The sequence below is a fragment of the Schistocerca piceifrons genome, chromosome 1 (genome assembly GCF_021461385.2).
Source record: "Schistocerca piceifrons isolate TAMUIC-IGC-003096 chromosome 1, iqSchPice1.1, whole genome shotgun sequence".
NCBI classification, from domain to species: domain Eukaryota; kingdom Metazoa; phylum Arthropoda; class Insecta; order Orthoptera; family Acrididae; genus Schistocerca; species Schistocerca piceifrons.
Window position 1 is genome coordinate 933,726,878 of NC_060138.1, and position 13,047 is coordinate 933,739,924.

At 43.7% G+C, this 13,047-nt stretch overlaps 1 protein-coding gene across 1 annotated transcript in view; it reads left to right on the forward strand.

The window, feature by feature from the left end:
- The first annotated feature begins 425 nt into the window (after window positions 1–425).
- LOC124776686 (nephrin-like) overlaps window positions 426–13,047 on the forward strand; it is a 174,030-nt gene continuing 161,408 nt past the window's right edge. Inside the window, exons 1-4 of the mRNA XM_047251791.1 lie at window positions 426–500; window positions 563–782; window positions 5,332–5,492; window positions 11,467–11,626. Of these exons, the coding sequence (XP_047107747.1) occupies window positions 426–500; window positions 563–782; window positions 5,332–5,492; window positions 11,467–11,626 (616 nt within the window). The remainder of the gene's footprint in view (window positions 501–562; window positions 783–5,331; window positions 5,493–11,466; window positions 11,627–13,047) is intronic.

The following is a 13,047-nucleotide window of genomic DNA, read 5'->3' on the forward strand; positions in this document are numbered from 1 at the left end:
AGGAGGGGATGGACAGCGAGAGGAAGTAGGAGACGATGGATAAGGAGAGAGAGAGGCAGGAGGAGACCGACAGGAAGAGGATGGCAGGAGGAAATAGGCAGAGAGAAAGGGCTGGAGTGAATGGAGGACAGACAGACGAGAGGAGGAGAGAGACAGATAGGGGAAGCAGAAAATGGACAGAGTGAGTAAGGAGGAGCGAATGGGCAAAGGAAGAGAGGGCAACAGGACATGAACAGAGAGGTAAGGGAAAGGAGAAAATTACAGGGATATAGAAAGTGGAAGGAGCGTAGGGAGAGGGGGAGGGAAAGCTGGACAATGATAAGAGAGGGAAAGGATGTCGAGAGAAGCGGGGGGAAAGAGATGGAAAGAGGAAGTGGAGCAGAAGGTGGACAGAAACATGGCTGGAGAAAGAAAGGAAAAGAGGGATGGAAGTGAAGGAAGTGGGGTCGAGGAGAAACATGCAGTATATGTGCCAAACGCGCACGCGGGCGCAGCCGTGGGTAACAGGCCAGTGAGAGAGATACTGTATGTAAGCTGAATTCCTGGTGTGGCGGTGTTGCAGGTGAGCGCTGACGGCAACGCGACGACGAGCGTGCTGCCACTGCGGCCGCGGGCGCGCGACGCCGGCCGCCACCTGTGCTGCTCCGGCGACAACCCGCGGCTGCCGGCCGGCGCGCGCCGCGACTGCTGGAAGCTCGCCGTCCGCTGTGAGTCGCTCGCTCTCTCCGCTGCTCCAACACCCAGGGCACTCACTGTAATACAGAAGCTGCTGGGTGGTTCACGTGCGTCGTAAGCGCTGTCTTCGGCGTTGTGTGGGAACCAGTATTCACGTAGGCAGGCCCTCATCACCGCATGACGTTCCGGCACGTTGTGCTCATAGTGAGGGAGAGGGAGTCCTGTTTGAACAGAGGACTAACGAGACGGTGAAAGAGTGGCCTTGAAACAAAATCCCAGAAGTAGTAGCCTACCAATAGCCACAGTGAGAGCAAGACTTAGACGTATCCCAGATGATGTAGAAGTTGCGTTGTCTAGATAAATGAGTTTTGGTATTCAAAAATTTATTGCGATACTAATGTTTTTCAGGATTTACATAAAAATACAGTTTGTGGAACAATAATTTATTGTTAGTCCTACAATATTAATTGCTTCATGCGTGGGCCCTCAACCCCAGCGTAACGTAGAAGAAAAGAAAAGAAAAGGCACTGTAGGCTGTCAGCTTCATAGCAACACACTTTATATTGCGGGCAGCCACATTTGCATGAATGTATTCTTCTTAAACAAAACCGTAGCAGCTACAGAATAATCTTTTATTAGTACAATTGTTTTCGCAGCCTAAATTTGTATCAACAGGCACACCTGAATAGAAAAAAAGTAAGTTGCGGGCTACATTGTTAATTTCAATTGTTTTTACTTAGTTTTACTTTTTATTTATTTATTTAGACAAAAAGTCCAACGAAATAAATATGTAACTTCAGTAGTGTTTAGATACCAAATATACGAAGTAGACATTATCCATCAAGACAATCGGGTACGAAATGAGCAGATTACACACATTCGAATCATTTACAATGAAGCGTAGAGATTATTGGACACTCCCAGCACTCTCAGTCAAATTGTCTTAAAACGTCCTTAAAATGAACGACAGTCAAAGTACGTGTGGCGATATGAAGAAGACGGCCATGGTGAATACTCGACGTTCAGGTTCAATGCTTCTTTTTAAAACGTGATTCAATAGTTTCCGTTCAGTTGTTGCGTGAATATGAGCTTGTGCAGCCGGTGCAATATGCATGACATGTTATGTAATTGTTTTTGTGGATCTTATTTACATTTGTAGAATAATTTGTCACGACTTAACACGATATATTGAACATGTGATGGGATATAGCAAAGGTGCGACGTCGAGTCACGAACAGGGCATGTAGTCTTGACGAAATATATGTGCAATCTGCCCGCTGCCAAATAGGTCGCTGAAAAAAAAAAGTCATTGACTGGATGCAAGCTGACTTTATCCTTCCAATATTATGCGTTTCGGACATTGCTGTCATCAGATGTCCTGGAACATCGTGTTGCACATTAATAAAAGAGGTACATGTTGTAGTAGTAATGATGATAAGCAGACTCTACTTATGATAGTTACTAGTGGGGCGTGGTGCCTTATATCGCTCCTGCCTAGAGCCTGTCAATGGGGAAAATGACTGACGCATGCACAGTGACAGATGGTCTCAAGCGGATTCAGCCGACTCCACCAGAGTCTAGTAGTGCACAGACACATTCAAAAAACAGGTCAAGAGAATGTTTTTTGTGAATTGTTCTGTTTATTTCTTTAAGACTTTTTCGTTTATTTGTGTTCGTACAGTTTTGTATACGTTTCTAATAATGTGAGTGATGTGTAAATGTGGTCTACAGTAAATATATAGATCACTGTTATACTGACAAACGCTGCACGAACTAGCGTGAGAAACTTTGAAGACAGTGTGAATGCAGACGACGGGGAATTTTGTATCATAATATATTAAGTAAGTTTATGGTAAAAGGAAAGCTAATTTGAGTGCAAATGAAAATAGTGAATAACATACAGTATAAACAAAATATCAGAATTTTAGATATTTATTTCGGAAAAAAGGACAGTTCGAAATCGTGTTATTTGTTGATTGGTTAGTCATGAAAACCGAGGACTAACGCGGTAGAATAATGTTTTTCTATTAGCCTTAAAGAAAGCTGACAAGTCAGAACAGAGTATTTTTCGCGCGTCCTTTCTCTTGGAGATAGAGAATGCTTACAGCAGTCTAGGTAGTCAGAGTCCAGCATTTAAATGCTACGGTCGTGTGTAGAATGAGCTCCGAAGGAAGTTATAATTTGCCAGTTTTAGTTGTGCTACATGTTTCAAAACCGTTTTAAAGTAAGGGGATATTTATTCCTGTGTGTGTTTTAGAAATCACGGATTTATTAAGTAATTTTGTGTATGAGAAAAGACAGTAATTCCGCGTCGTATATTGGACAGATCGGTAACTAAAAACTTGAGTTCATTAGACACCGATAAACTTAATAGTTTGGCGAGTACTTTCATTAAAGAACAATCTGAGCTTAGTAGCTGTTCAGATTTCGGGAAATAAGTTGCCATAAACTTATTAACGAGAATTAAAGGGTTTGTGCATGACTGTGTTAAGGTTAGCACGGGCATGACACTGAACGTGTACATTATTAAGGTTCAGAATGTACCAAAATTTTCTCAATATTTCCACCTTTCATTCGAAAGTGAGATCTTTTCCAGATTCATGGAATAGTTACGTTGTATGCAACCTGGTACGGGTTTCAGTACGGTAGGTTCTTGCTCGGCTTTCCTACCGGCGACATGCTGCAACGAGTTCAAGGGTAGGTGCAGATAATGGACGAAAGGAACCACGCCGCCGCACTACAACAACATGTCATTTTTCTATCTTTGTGCAGCTTAATGTCCTAGGATACCTGATGATGGCAATGTCTGAAACTCGTAATATTGGAATTTACCTCAGAGACCTCTTTCAGCATTCTGCAGAGTGCACATACGAAGGAGATATATTTATGTGTGTTTGCATAAGTTCCGATGTTGCAAAATTACATCTGCCAAAACCGGCCAGCGAAAATAAAACTACAATTAGCGATACTGTCTGTTTGAGTTTTCACTTCTATATTGCATATTACTCTACATTACCCCCATACCTGAATGTGTCAAGCATGAGCTGTAGAGAGATTCTCTCTGTCCAAAAGTAAGTCACAACTACGAGCTCGGAAAGATAATGAAACTTATTGACTTCCAGCAGTTAATGGAGGGGATGCGCAGAAAGGCGGGAATTTGGGCCGTTTCCTAGGTGACGCGGAATGTAATAAGTAAAGGTAAGAAAGTAGGAAAACTAGCGTCGGATAATCAGCCGCTGAAGCTGTAAATAGTTTTACTGGTTCAGAGTCACGACCGGCTTCGGGCAGTTAGCAGCCCATCTTCAAATGTACAAGACTGCAAAATTGAAAATGAAGAAGTTATAATTAGAGATCGTATAAGAATTGTTGCTAAAACAAGAACGTAAGAGAACTTACACCGCTACTCACGTGGTCACCACACGCTCCGAACCCTAGGCGGTGGACAGGTGATGATGCAGGTGATGGTGCAGGTAAAGATGCAGGTGATGGTGCAGGTGATGATGCGGTGGTATAAGGAAACCTTACGACAGTCAAACTACAAGAAAAAGTGAAGCCATCTAGTGACGAACAGTGTAAGAGGTGACTGATACGTCCGAACGTAGTAAAAAGGTGAATACACAATATGTAAGTGAATAGAGATGATTAAATGTACATAGTCATAGTATAAAATAACATAGGCTTACAACTCCCCGAAACCGATCGTAATTTTGAACCAATAAACCTATTTACAACTGCAGCTGTTGATTATCTGACTCTTCTATGAAGTTCAGTTGCGGATATCCTTCTTACCACATCTGATGCAGTAGAACAAAGTTATGGGTACGGCATAGTGCAGTCATTATGCGTGGAAGATTCGCCCTTCTGACATATTGGCATAATTAACTGTAAATAAAGTACAATATACATAAAGCTGTGTATTAGCGATGAGTGATAATCAGTGACTATACTGACTCCCTCAATTATGGTCTGGTACCAAGACTATAATTATTCCTCAATGCTTTTGCTAGTAACTAATTTTTTAAGGGTTATCTAAAAATTGGCAAAGTAGCTTCTGCATTTTTCGTAGTATAATTATCAATGCACACTACTCACTGTCACGATCATCTTGGTGTGTCTGCCTTATTTGTAGTTTATTCTACCATTTATTACTTTATTTCGGAATTAAAGGCTGTAGCTAGTTATCCTACAGACAACGGAATCCGCCGTCTTTGCCGCATCCAAACATCTTACCCTTCTCTAGTATCCAGGAAAAGCCAACGCAATGGTTCACGCATACGTAACCGTGCATTCAGCGGCCTGTGACAGATCTCCTTCCGGACAGGTCCCTTCTCGTGTTTACAATACAAGCCCTCATATAATTAGGCAGTGGGCATCACCTCACAAGGTGTCCTGATTTTCAAGTCTTGCCTCCACATTTAATGGTACACTGCACCGCATGTTCCTCAATTGCAGTAGCAGGGAGTCTGTCGCTCGTTTCTGTCGTTGAAACACAAGTACCACAGACAAAGATGGTCATGTACAGGTAGACTTTGAATCCTGCTGATATCAGTTTTTGCGACATTTGCTGATTAGCATGGCAGCATGACTCAAGCACCATATTGCTGCGGGAAGGCTGCTTTGAGCAGAGTTGATTAGTAGAGAATATCTCGCCCGGAGGCCAGCGACGTACGAGGCGCCGTTTTCCAGACAGCCCCGTCGTGTCTCTGGAGCTGGGCAGCGGACTCAACGCCAGCGCCATCCGCGAGGGCGACGACGTCTACCTCGAGTGCCGTGTGCGGGCCGACCCCTGGGTCACCGACGTCGTCTGGACGCACAACGTGAGTACGGCTGCGCACTGCCGCGCTACCTGGGTACAGCGATAGTACTGATATATCGCAGTTACTCCCTTCGCAAGTGAGTAGTAAGAGACTATTGGCGGCAATCTTAACACCATTTGATAAAGAAGAAAACACATGGTTATTGAACGATAATCCGGAAAGGTTATACAGGGTGTGAGGTCATCTAGAATGGAGACTGACACAGTGAAAGTATACGACAATAGCAGAAAATTTGTTTCAGTAAACATGGATCCGTAAACCACTTGCGAGATAACTATAGATGCATGGTTATGAGCTACTACTGACTGAAGTAGGAAATATTGTTCTAGTACAAATATATTTTAATGTATTTCGATTAACTTCCTATCTGGCCACTCTCAAATTTTACCGAGGGCCTGCTTTAACGGATAATAAAATTCTACTTCACCGTGTTATAGTTTACGAATCACATAAATAGCTAGACTGTACAGTTCGCAGTTCTAGTTATTCAATCTTAAAAAACGATAGCACTGTACATTTTACTTCAGCGATGATCCCAGAAGATTGAAGTCAGGTGATATTTGAAGTACAGGCCCTCCTCTACCTATCCATCTTATACAATACTGGTGAGTCAGGTGCTGTGCTACATCAGCAGCAATATGTACCAGAGCCCTGCCATTCACGTTCCCTGACCAAAGGTGAAATTATCATCCAAATTACATGGGTTCTAAATCGACAACGCCATATTTCAAATACTTTTTCTATTGACTACAACAATACTTTTTGCTTAAGCCAGTAACCAAACATTCTAAGTTTCCTCACAGAAAGCTGTTTTCCTATGACCTGTATTTACAGGAAAGCTTTTGTTTTCATCATCGTATACTTTCACTCTTGTCAGTTAAAGGTATAAATTATTTGTTACAATTATTGCATAATTATTGTAACATGCAACATTCTCATTTTACCATTTCGTATACATTTTGTACTAAGAAGAATAAATGTACGAGGAGTACCATGTTAAACATTGTGCTGTACAAACGTAAGACTTAAGCCCATACATACGTGGTTTATTAGGTAGCTCCTAATGAAATTAATGTAAAATGAATGAAAACTTGACAACTAACTGTAAATTAGTTTCTCTGTGGTAGAAATCATCTACAGATCATAAAATATCTAGGAGGAGTCTCATAGTGTACAATCAAGTACTAAGATAAGATTCAGTAGTTTACGGGGGGGTTAGATGTCATCTTACACCAGCAGCAAAATGTACTCAGTACTTAGTTGTATAATATATGACGTGTTGCACTCTGTAACGATATTTTAAGGTCTGAAGATTATTGCTACCAAAATCGAAGCTGTTAATACCATTTTGTAAACTCCAGATTCACACAAAAGAAGGTTATATTGAAAATTAAGGTCGCTTTTCCACAGTCTTGAGCATGAAAAGCCACTTAATGTATGGGTTTTTCAAAAAGATTGATCTGATTTCGCAAGTCTGTGTTCTTGATGAATATAGATAGAAACTTGGAGTGAATTTTAACTTAGGCATGGGGCAACAAAATTTTAATTTAGAAAGAATCATCACATTGGATAAAATTTCCTTTGGCTTACAATCTGCGTCACAAGAAATAAAACACTCGAACTTTCGACGGCTGTCTTCGTTATCATTATCAGCAGTAAAAACGATAGACTGCCGTGACTGACACCATGCTCCGCTTATACAGGCACGACTGCAACGTCTGGACCCTTCCAGAGGAGGCCAACTGAGCATGCACGGAAGGCGATCTGGGCAACTCGCAGCAGGTCCGACCCATCATGGGACCGATGACGTCAGGTGGGACGAGGAGCTGGCGCCACGTTTGAATGTGTCATTCCCGCCGCCGTACATGTGTGAAGCATCCTTCTTTGCTGTCACCCTACATACAAATCCGTAAAACCATGTCCTAGTATTTGTGTACACTCGGTCTCGGTTATATATGTTGTGTCTGCCTCCATCACAATGAAATCCCTATGAGGTGACGCCAGATTTGCCAATCACTGTACAGGAAATCAGCGCACAATGACTTTTCACTGGACGCTGTTAGTTTTCAGCATCTTTTACACAAGAAACGGCGCTGATTACATAAGTTTACAGAGTAAAGCTTATGGCTGACGGCGACCACCTATACTCCAAATTTCAACATTTCAGACGAGTGTTCAGAGACGATGATTATAGCGAAGGAGACATTACAAACGCTTTCAGATACCACCGATGGAGGACGCCTCATGAATCGGCAGAAATGGCCAGACCGGCCGCTTTCGTATCATAATGTGCGGCAATGAATAACAAAATTTGTACAGAGACAATTCCTGAGACCAACTTTCAGCCCACTTCTGTGGTATGAGATATGTTGCGCCCAGTTAAAGACAACATAGGCTTTAGAGTGCCTAATGTATATCGCGACCTCTGCGAATGCGACAGAAGCTATGTATGTCAAACGATTCACACTGTTGCCGAGTGATGTATTGAGAAAAAGTGCTGTATTAACCAAAGGGAGCTTGAGAAGTCGGCCATAAACTAAGACTGCCTGGAAAATGGACGTAAAATACAACTTGAAAAGACAATAATATAGGCTGATGCCTCAGCATATTGGCAGCGGAGATTAGATTAAACAGCAACAGTTTTACCTGAGACCAGGAGTATACAACTAATAGGGCGTGAGGTGGGTTTGGATATCAAGTGAAAGCTAAGACAAATATTTGAACCTTGTTCAGAGGAGCGAGCGGCAATTTCAAACGTGGCGCCGACCCCTCGTGCTACATGACGTCATCGGCCCCACGCAGGCCGCAGCTGCTGATAGCTGCCCAACACGCCTTCTGTGCACACGTCGGTTCTGCCCTCTGCTGAGGATTCCGGACGATGCAATCGCACCTATATAAGTGGAACACTGTGCCAGCCCCAAAAGTCTGGTTTTTTTTACTCCTGATAACGATGGAGAAGACATCCGTCGTCAGCTCAGCATTTTATGTGAAATGACGTAGCTCGTAAACCGAGAACATTTCATTCAGTGATGTCACCAGAAAAAGACTCCATGGACTGAACCATCCGATTACACAAGGGGTACATCTTTTATGCTCATACAATATTAGGTACTTTTTTCACAGTTAACTTTTCAATTAAAGTTTATGTTTTACAAAAAGATTAAATGTGTTTTATGTCCAGTTGCGCAATGTGGGTTCTGTGCACTCCTCATGGCCGAGTCATCGTCACGGCAGTTCAGAGGAAAGGTATTACTTGTAGATGACAGGGTAGTGGTGCTCAGCCAAATTGAAATACGATATTTTCTGCAGAATCCAGCAATTGTTGAAGCCATATCTTCAACAAATCCAGGAATGTGTTTCCTGTAACTGTATTTTCTGAGAGGAATGGGCACTAACTTTTTTCTTCACAAACGATGCAAAACACATTAAACTGTGAAGAGTCCCATTTTTGCTCGTATGGAATATGTGTCTACAGTGTTTGACGTTTTCTTACGTCCGTAACTGGATGCTTCATGTGAAAATAAATTATTTTCCAATTTTCCTGTCAGAACTAATTTACGAAACACTACATGTTTATCACCACATGACGGGTTTGCAGCTCCTAAATACTGTATGATGTGAAATGTAAATGTTGCTACAAGACATGCGAGATAAACACTTGATAAGCGGCTAACTGTCCGCTGGAATGACGACTCGACTTCTTTGGGCTAGGTGCAATATATTCGAAGTTTTGACCGAGCTCGCAGAGAAAATTGAGGAATTCCCCTTACATAAGTAACTTCAAGGGGTGTTGATAAAGTCTTAACTATCATAGCGAAAAAAATAAGTCTGCAGCCACGAAAAAATTTTGAGTAGGAATATGACGTGGCTCCATGGTATTAATACTCTACTTATTCAAACTTGAATACGAGACATTATTCACGACTGTGAAAGACTTGGCGGATACCTTGTTTATAAAGGTCTGCGTTTTGGCTGCTCATAATAGAACCCTCTTCGAAAATCACCTTGTAGCCATTTTGGAAATGGCTTTCACATAATTGTTTTCTCATCCGAGGAAAGAGTGAGAAACCTATGGGTTCTGTTTGAAGTCAAGACCACGGATTTTGAGCCAAAATTTGATAGCCCAGGAACATGCATGTATGACTGTGCCACGTGCAGCATGAGCTAGTGAATGGTTATTCGTGGAACCTGGTCCATGACTGATTTTCAATATCTCCTTGATTCCGATATACTGGTCTCGAGCACACCACCGAACCACTTTATCACGCAAAAGTGCATTGTTGCCGTATGAACGCATAAACTCGGCATGGTTTGAGGCAGTGTTGTTCCCTTATAAACGCAGAAAATTAATTATTGTACCAATCTGCACTTTATGAAGGGTTAATATAGTTTAATTTTGGTTCCTCTTTTGGAGAAGTACGATAGAGTGGTGCGGCCATTAGGTGTGTACCAAAACTGCTGACATTTACCTGCAAACAAACAAAAAAATAATTACGGAACTGTATTTGAAAAGTAATTAAGCAAATCAAATTAAAACTTTTTCACTACAGCTGACAGCATCACGAAACTGCTGGTGCCACCGTTGATTCGTCTGACCTGTAGGAGGTGCGGTGCCTGTGCTGTCGACGAAACTCTCGAACAGTTGCAGCTGAATTGCCACTGCTAAAACGACGAACGCATAACGGATTTAGTTGCTGAGTTATCGCCATCCGTTTCGACGTACAGTGGGTAATGAGCGAGCGAGCTAACTGCGGTCTCGAATTACTCAAGACAACTACATGGACCGACAAATTACTGCTGGTGCCAAGTCAAATTTTTTCAAGTTTCCATGAGCTCGTTGAAATTCCTGTCAAGTTTCCCTTTTCATTCATCTACGCGGGGCGTTCAATAATTAACGCAACACACTTTTTTGCTTGGCGAATTTCGCTTGAAAATATCCGGAATTTGTTGTGGGAGTTTGGCGAATATTCCAGCTCCGATAGGTAGCGGCGCTATGCGTGGCCTTGAAAACGTCGTCTGCACCGGAAGTGCGTCAGTGAGATTCTTTCGGCGGAAAACCATAGCACCACAGATATTCAGAGAGTCTTGCGAAGTGTGTCAACACTACCAATAGAGACATACAGGTGTGTGGCGAGGTATCAGACTCTGGCCCGTCGATCACCTCGAATGAGAATGTCCGCACGTTACTACGTTGCAAGTCACAGCCGTGTGCAGCCAGCCACCGAGTGCAAGATCGGACAGGTTAGAGCGACCTCGTTGCGATGATGACAGACGCATCGCCCAAAGACTTATCGTGATTTTGTTCACTGGCAAAGCATGCAAGATAAACACTTGATAAGTGGCTAACCATCCACTGGCAAGACGAATCGACCTCTGTGTGTAGGTGTAATGCATTCGAAGTATTAAATGATCTCTGAGACAGTTGAGGACTTCCCCTCTCGTAAGTAACTTCAAGGGGTGTTCATAAAGTCCTAGTTACCATTTAGAAAAAAAAATGAGTGTGTAGGCATGAAATAATTTTGAGTAGGTTTATGATGGTGCTCCATGACACACTCGTCCACCATTTGGGGTACTTAAAATTGTGTGTCCGATGAGTTTATAGCCACCTAACAGAAAACCATAAACTGCAATTTGTTTGGGACAGTTAAGGATGCACTCCGCGGAAAGCAGTAAGTGAATGATGGGGAGGTTATTGCTGCAGCAAAACGTTGGCCCAGATGCCGAGCAGTCGATTGGTACCATTCAGGCATACAGGCACTCGCACTCTCGCAGTAAAATGGCGGTAGGCCATCGCCTTGGACGGAGACTGCTGAAAAATAGGGTTTTGTAGTCATCATGAGTAGAAACAACCCGTTTTCTGAAAAAAGAAAGTGTTGCAGCTCTTTTCTGACACCTAATGTGGTTACGCAGCACAGACATTTCACGTTTCGCGAAGGCGCGCTGAGCAGAACGGTGTGTGTGGTTGTGGTTGCAGGGCAAGCAGGTGCAGACGAACGCCAGCGCGGGCACGCTGCTGAGCAACCTGACGCTGGTGCTGCAGGCGGTGCGCCGGCACAGCGCCGGCCGCTACTCGTGTCGCGTCGCCAACGACGAGGGCCGCGCGGGCAGCAGCCCGCTCACTCTGGACGTCAAGTGTGAGTAGGCAGACGTCTAAATGGTTCAAATGGCTCTGAGCACTATGGGACTTAACAGCTATGGTCCGTCCTCAGTCCCCTATAACTTAGAACTACTTAAACCTAACTAACCTAAGGACATCACACAACACCCAGTCATCACGAGGCAGAGAAAATCCCTGACCCCGCCGGGAATCGAACCCGGGAACCCGGGCGCGGGAAGCGAGAACGCTACCGCACGACCACGAGCAGCGGACAGGCACCCGTCTCGCACAGCCATTTGTCTCACTGCAGTAACTTGTGAGGACACGCCTCTGGATCCGGAGCTGACGTGGCCCTGTAGCGTGCGTCGCAGCATGTGACACTACAGGCCTCACGAGCCCGAACGACCGTCTACGGCGAGGAGAGAGTTACTGTTTCAAAAGAGTTTAATACTACTTACCTGTCGATTGGACTTATTAGGTACATTTTCATTGACACAGTCATTCCCATATCGTCCCGGACGCAGCTGAGCGTGAGCGTTCACAATGTATGTCGGATAAGGCAGCTAGAGTGTCATCGCAAGTTCCTTCTGGGACATGTGTTTCTTGTGGGCCCTGTATCGACTTTGCCGTAGGGAGTGAAGATGCACATCATGCAGCCTATTTCGCACATTTTGAGTCGTAACAAGACGTCCTGTAGCTGCATAAAAAGCATTATTCAACATGGTGGCGTTGCTGTCAGTGTTCCTCCAAGGCATGATCCGTAGGTAGCGGTCATCCATTACAGTAGTAGCCCTTGGTTCACTCCGAGACGCCTGGACACTTCCCTTGTTGGAGAGCCATTCCTGGCATAAAGTAACAATGCGGACGCGATTGAAACGCGGTATTGACCGTCTAGTCATGTTGAACCACAGACAACACGAGCCGTGTACCTCCTTCCTGGTAGGATAACTGGAACTGGTCGGCTGTCAGACACCCTCCGTCTAATAGGGGCTCCTCATGCATAGTTCTTTACATCTTTGGGCAGGTTTAGTAACATCTCTGAACAGTCAAAGGGACTGTGTCTGTGATACAATCTGCGACATGTGTTTCTTGTGGGCCCTGTCTCGACAGAAGGTTAATTCACTATACGATTCCAACGTGAGGAAATAAGTCCACCGGCTGGAGGCAGACACCTCTGATCGTTGTTCGAAAATACAGAAATATCCCTTTTCAGCTCAGAGCAGATTGTCCAACGTCTCTTCCGTAGTATTGCCAAAATATCCATCTCTGGTTCTCTTCGTCTTCTTTACCGCCTCAACGCGAAAGTTGGTAGGCTGCCTCATCCTTTCTCACTTTCTGATACTAATCTGTCCTCATACCCACCTATCTACTTCCAGCTGTAGCATACACTTTGAACGACATCATGTTCGCCAACGACTGTACTGTCTATGAAATTAAATTATGGTATAGTACTTTTGG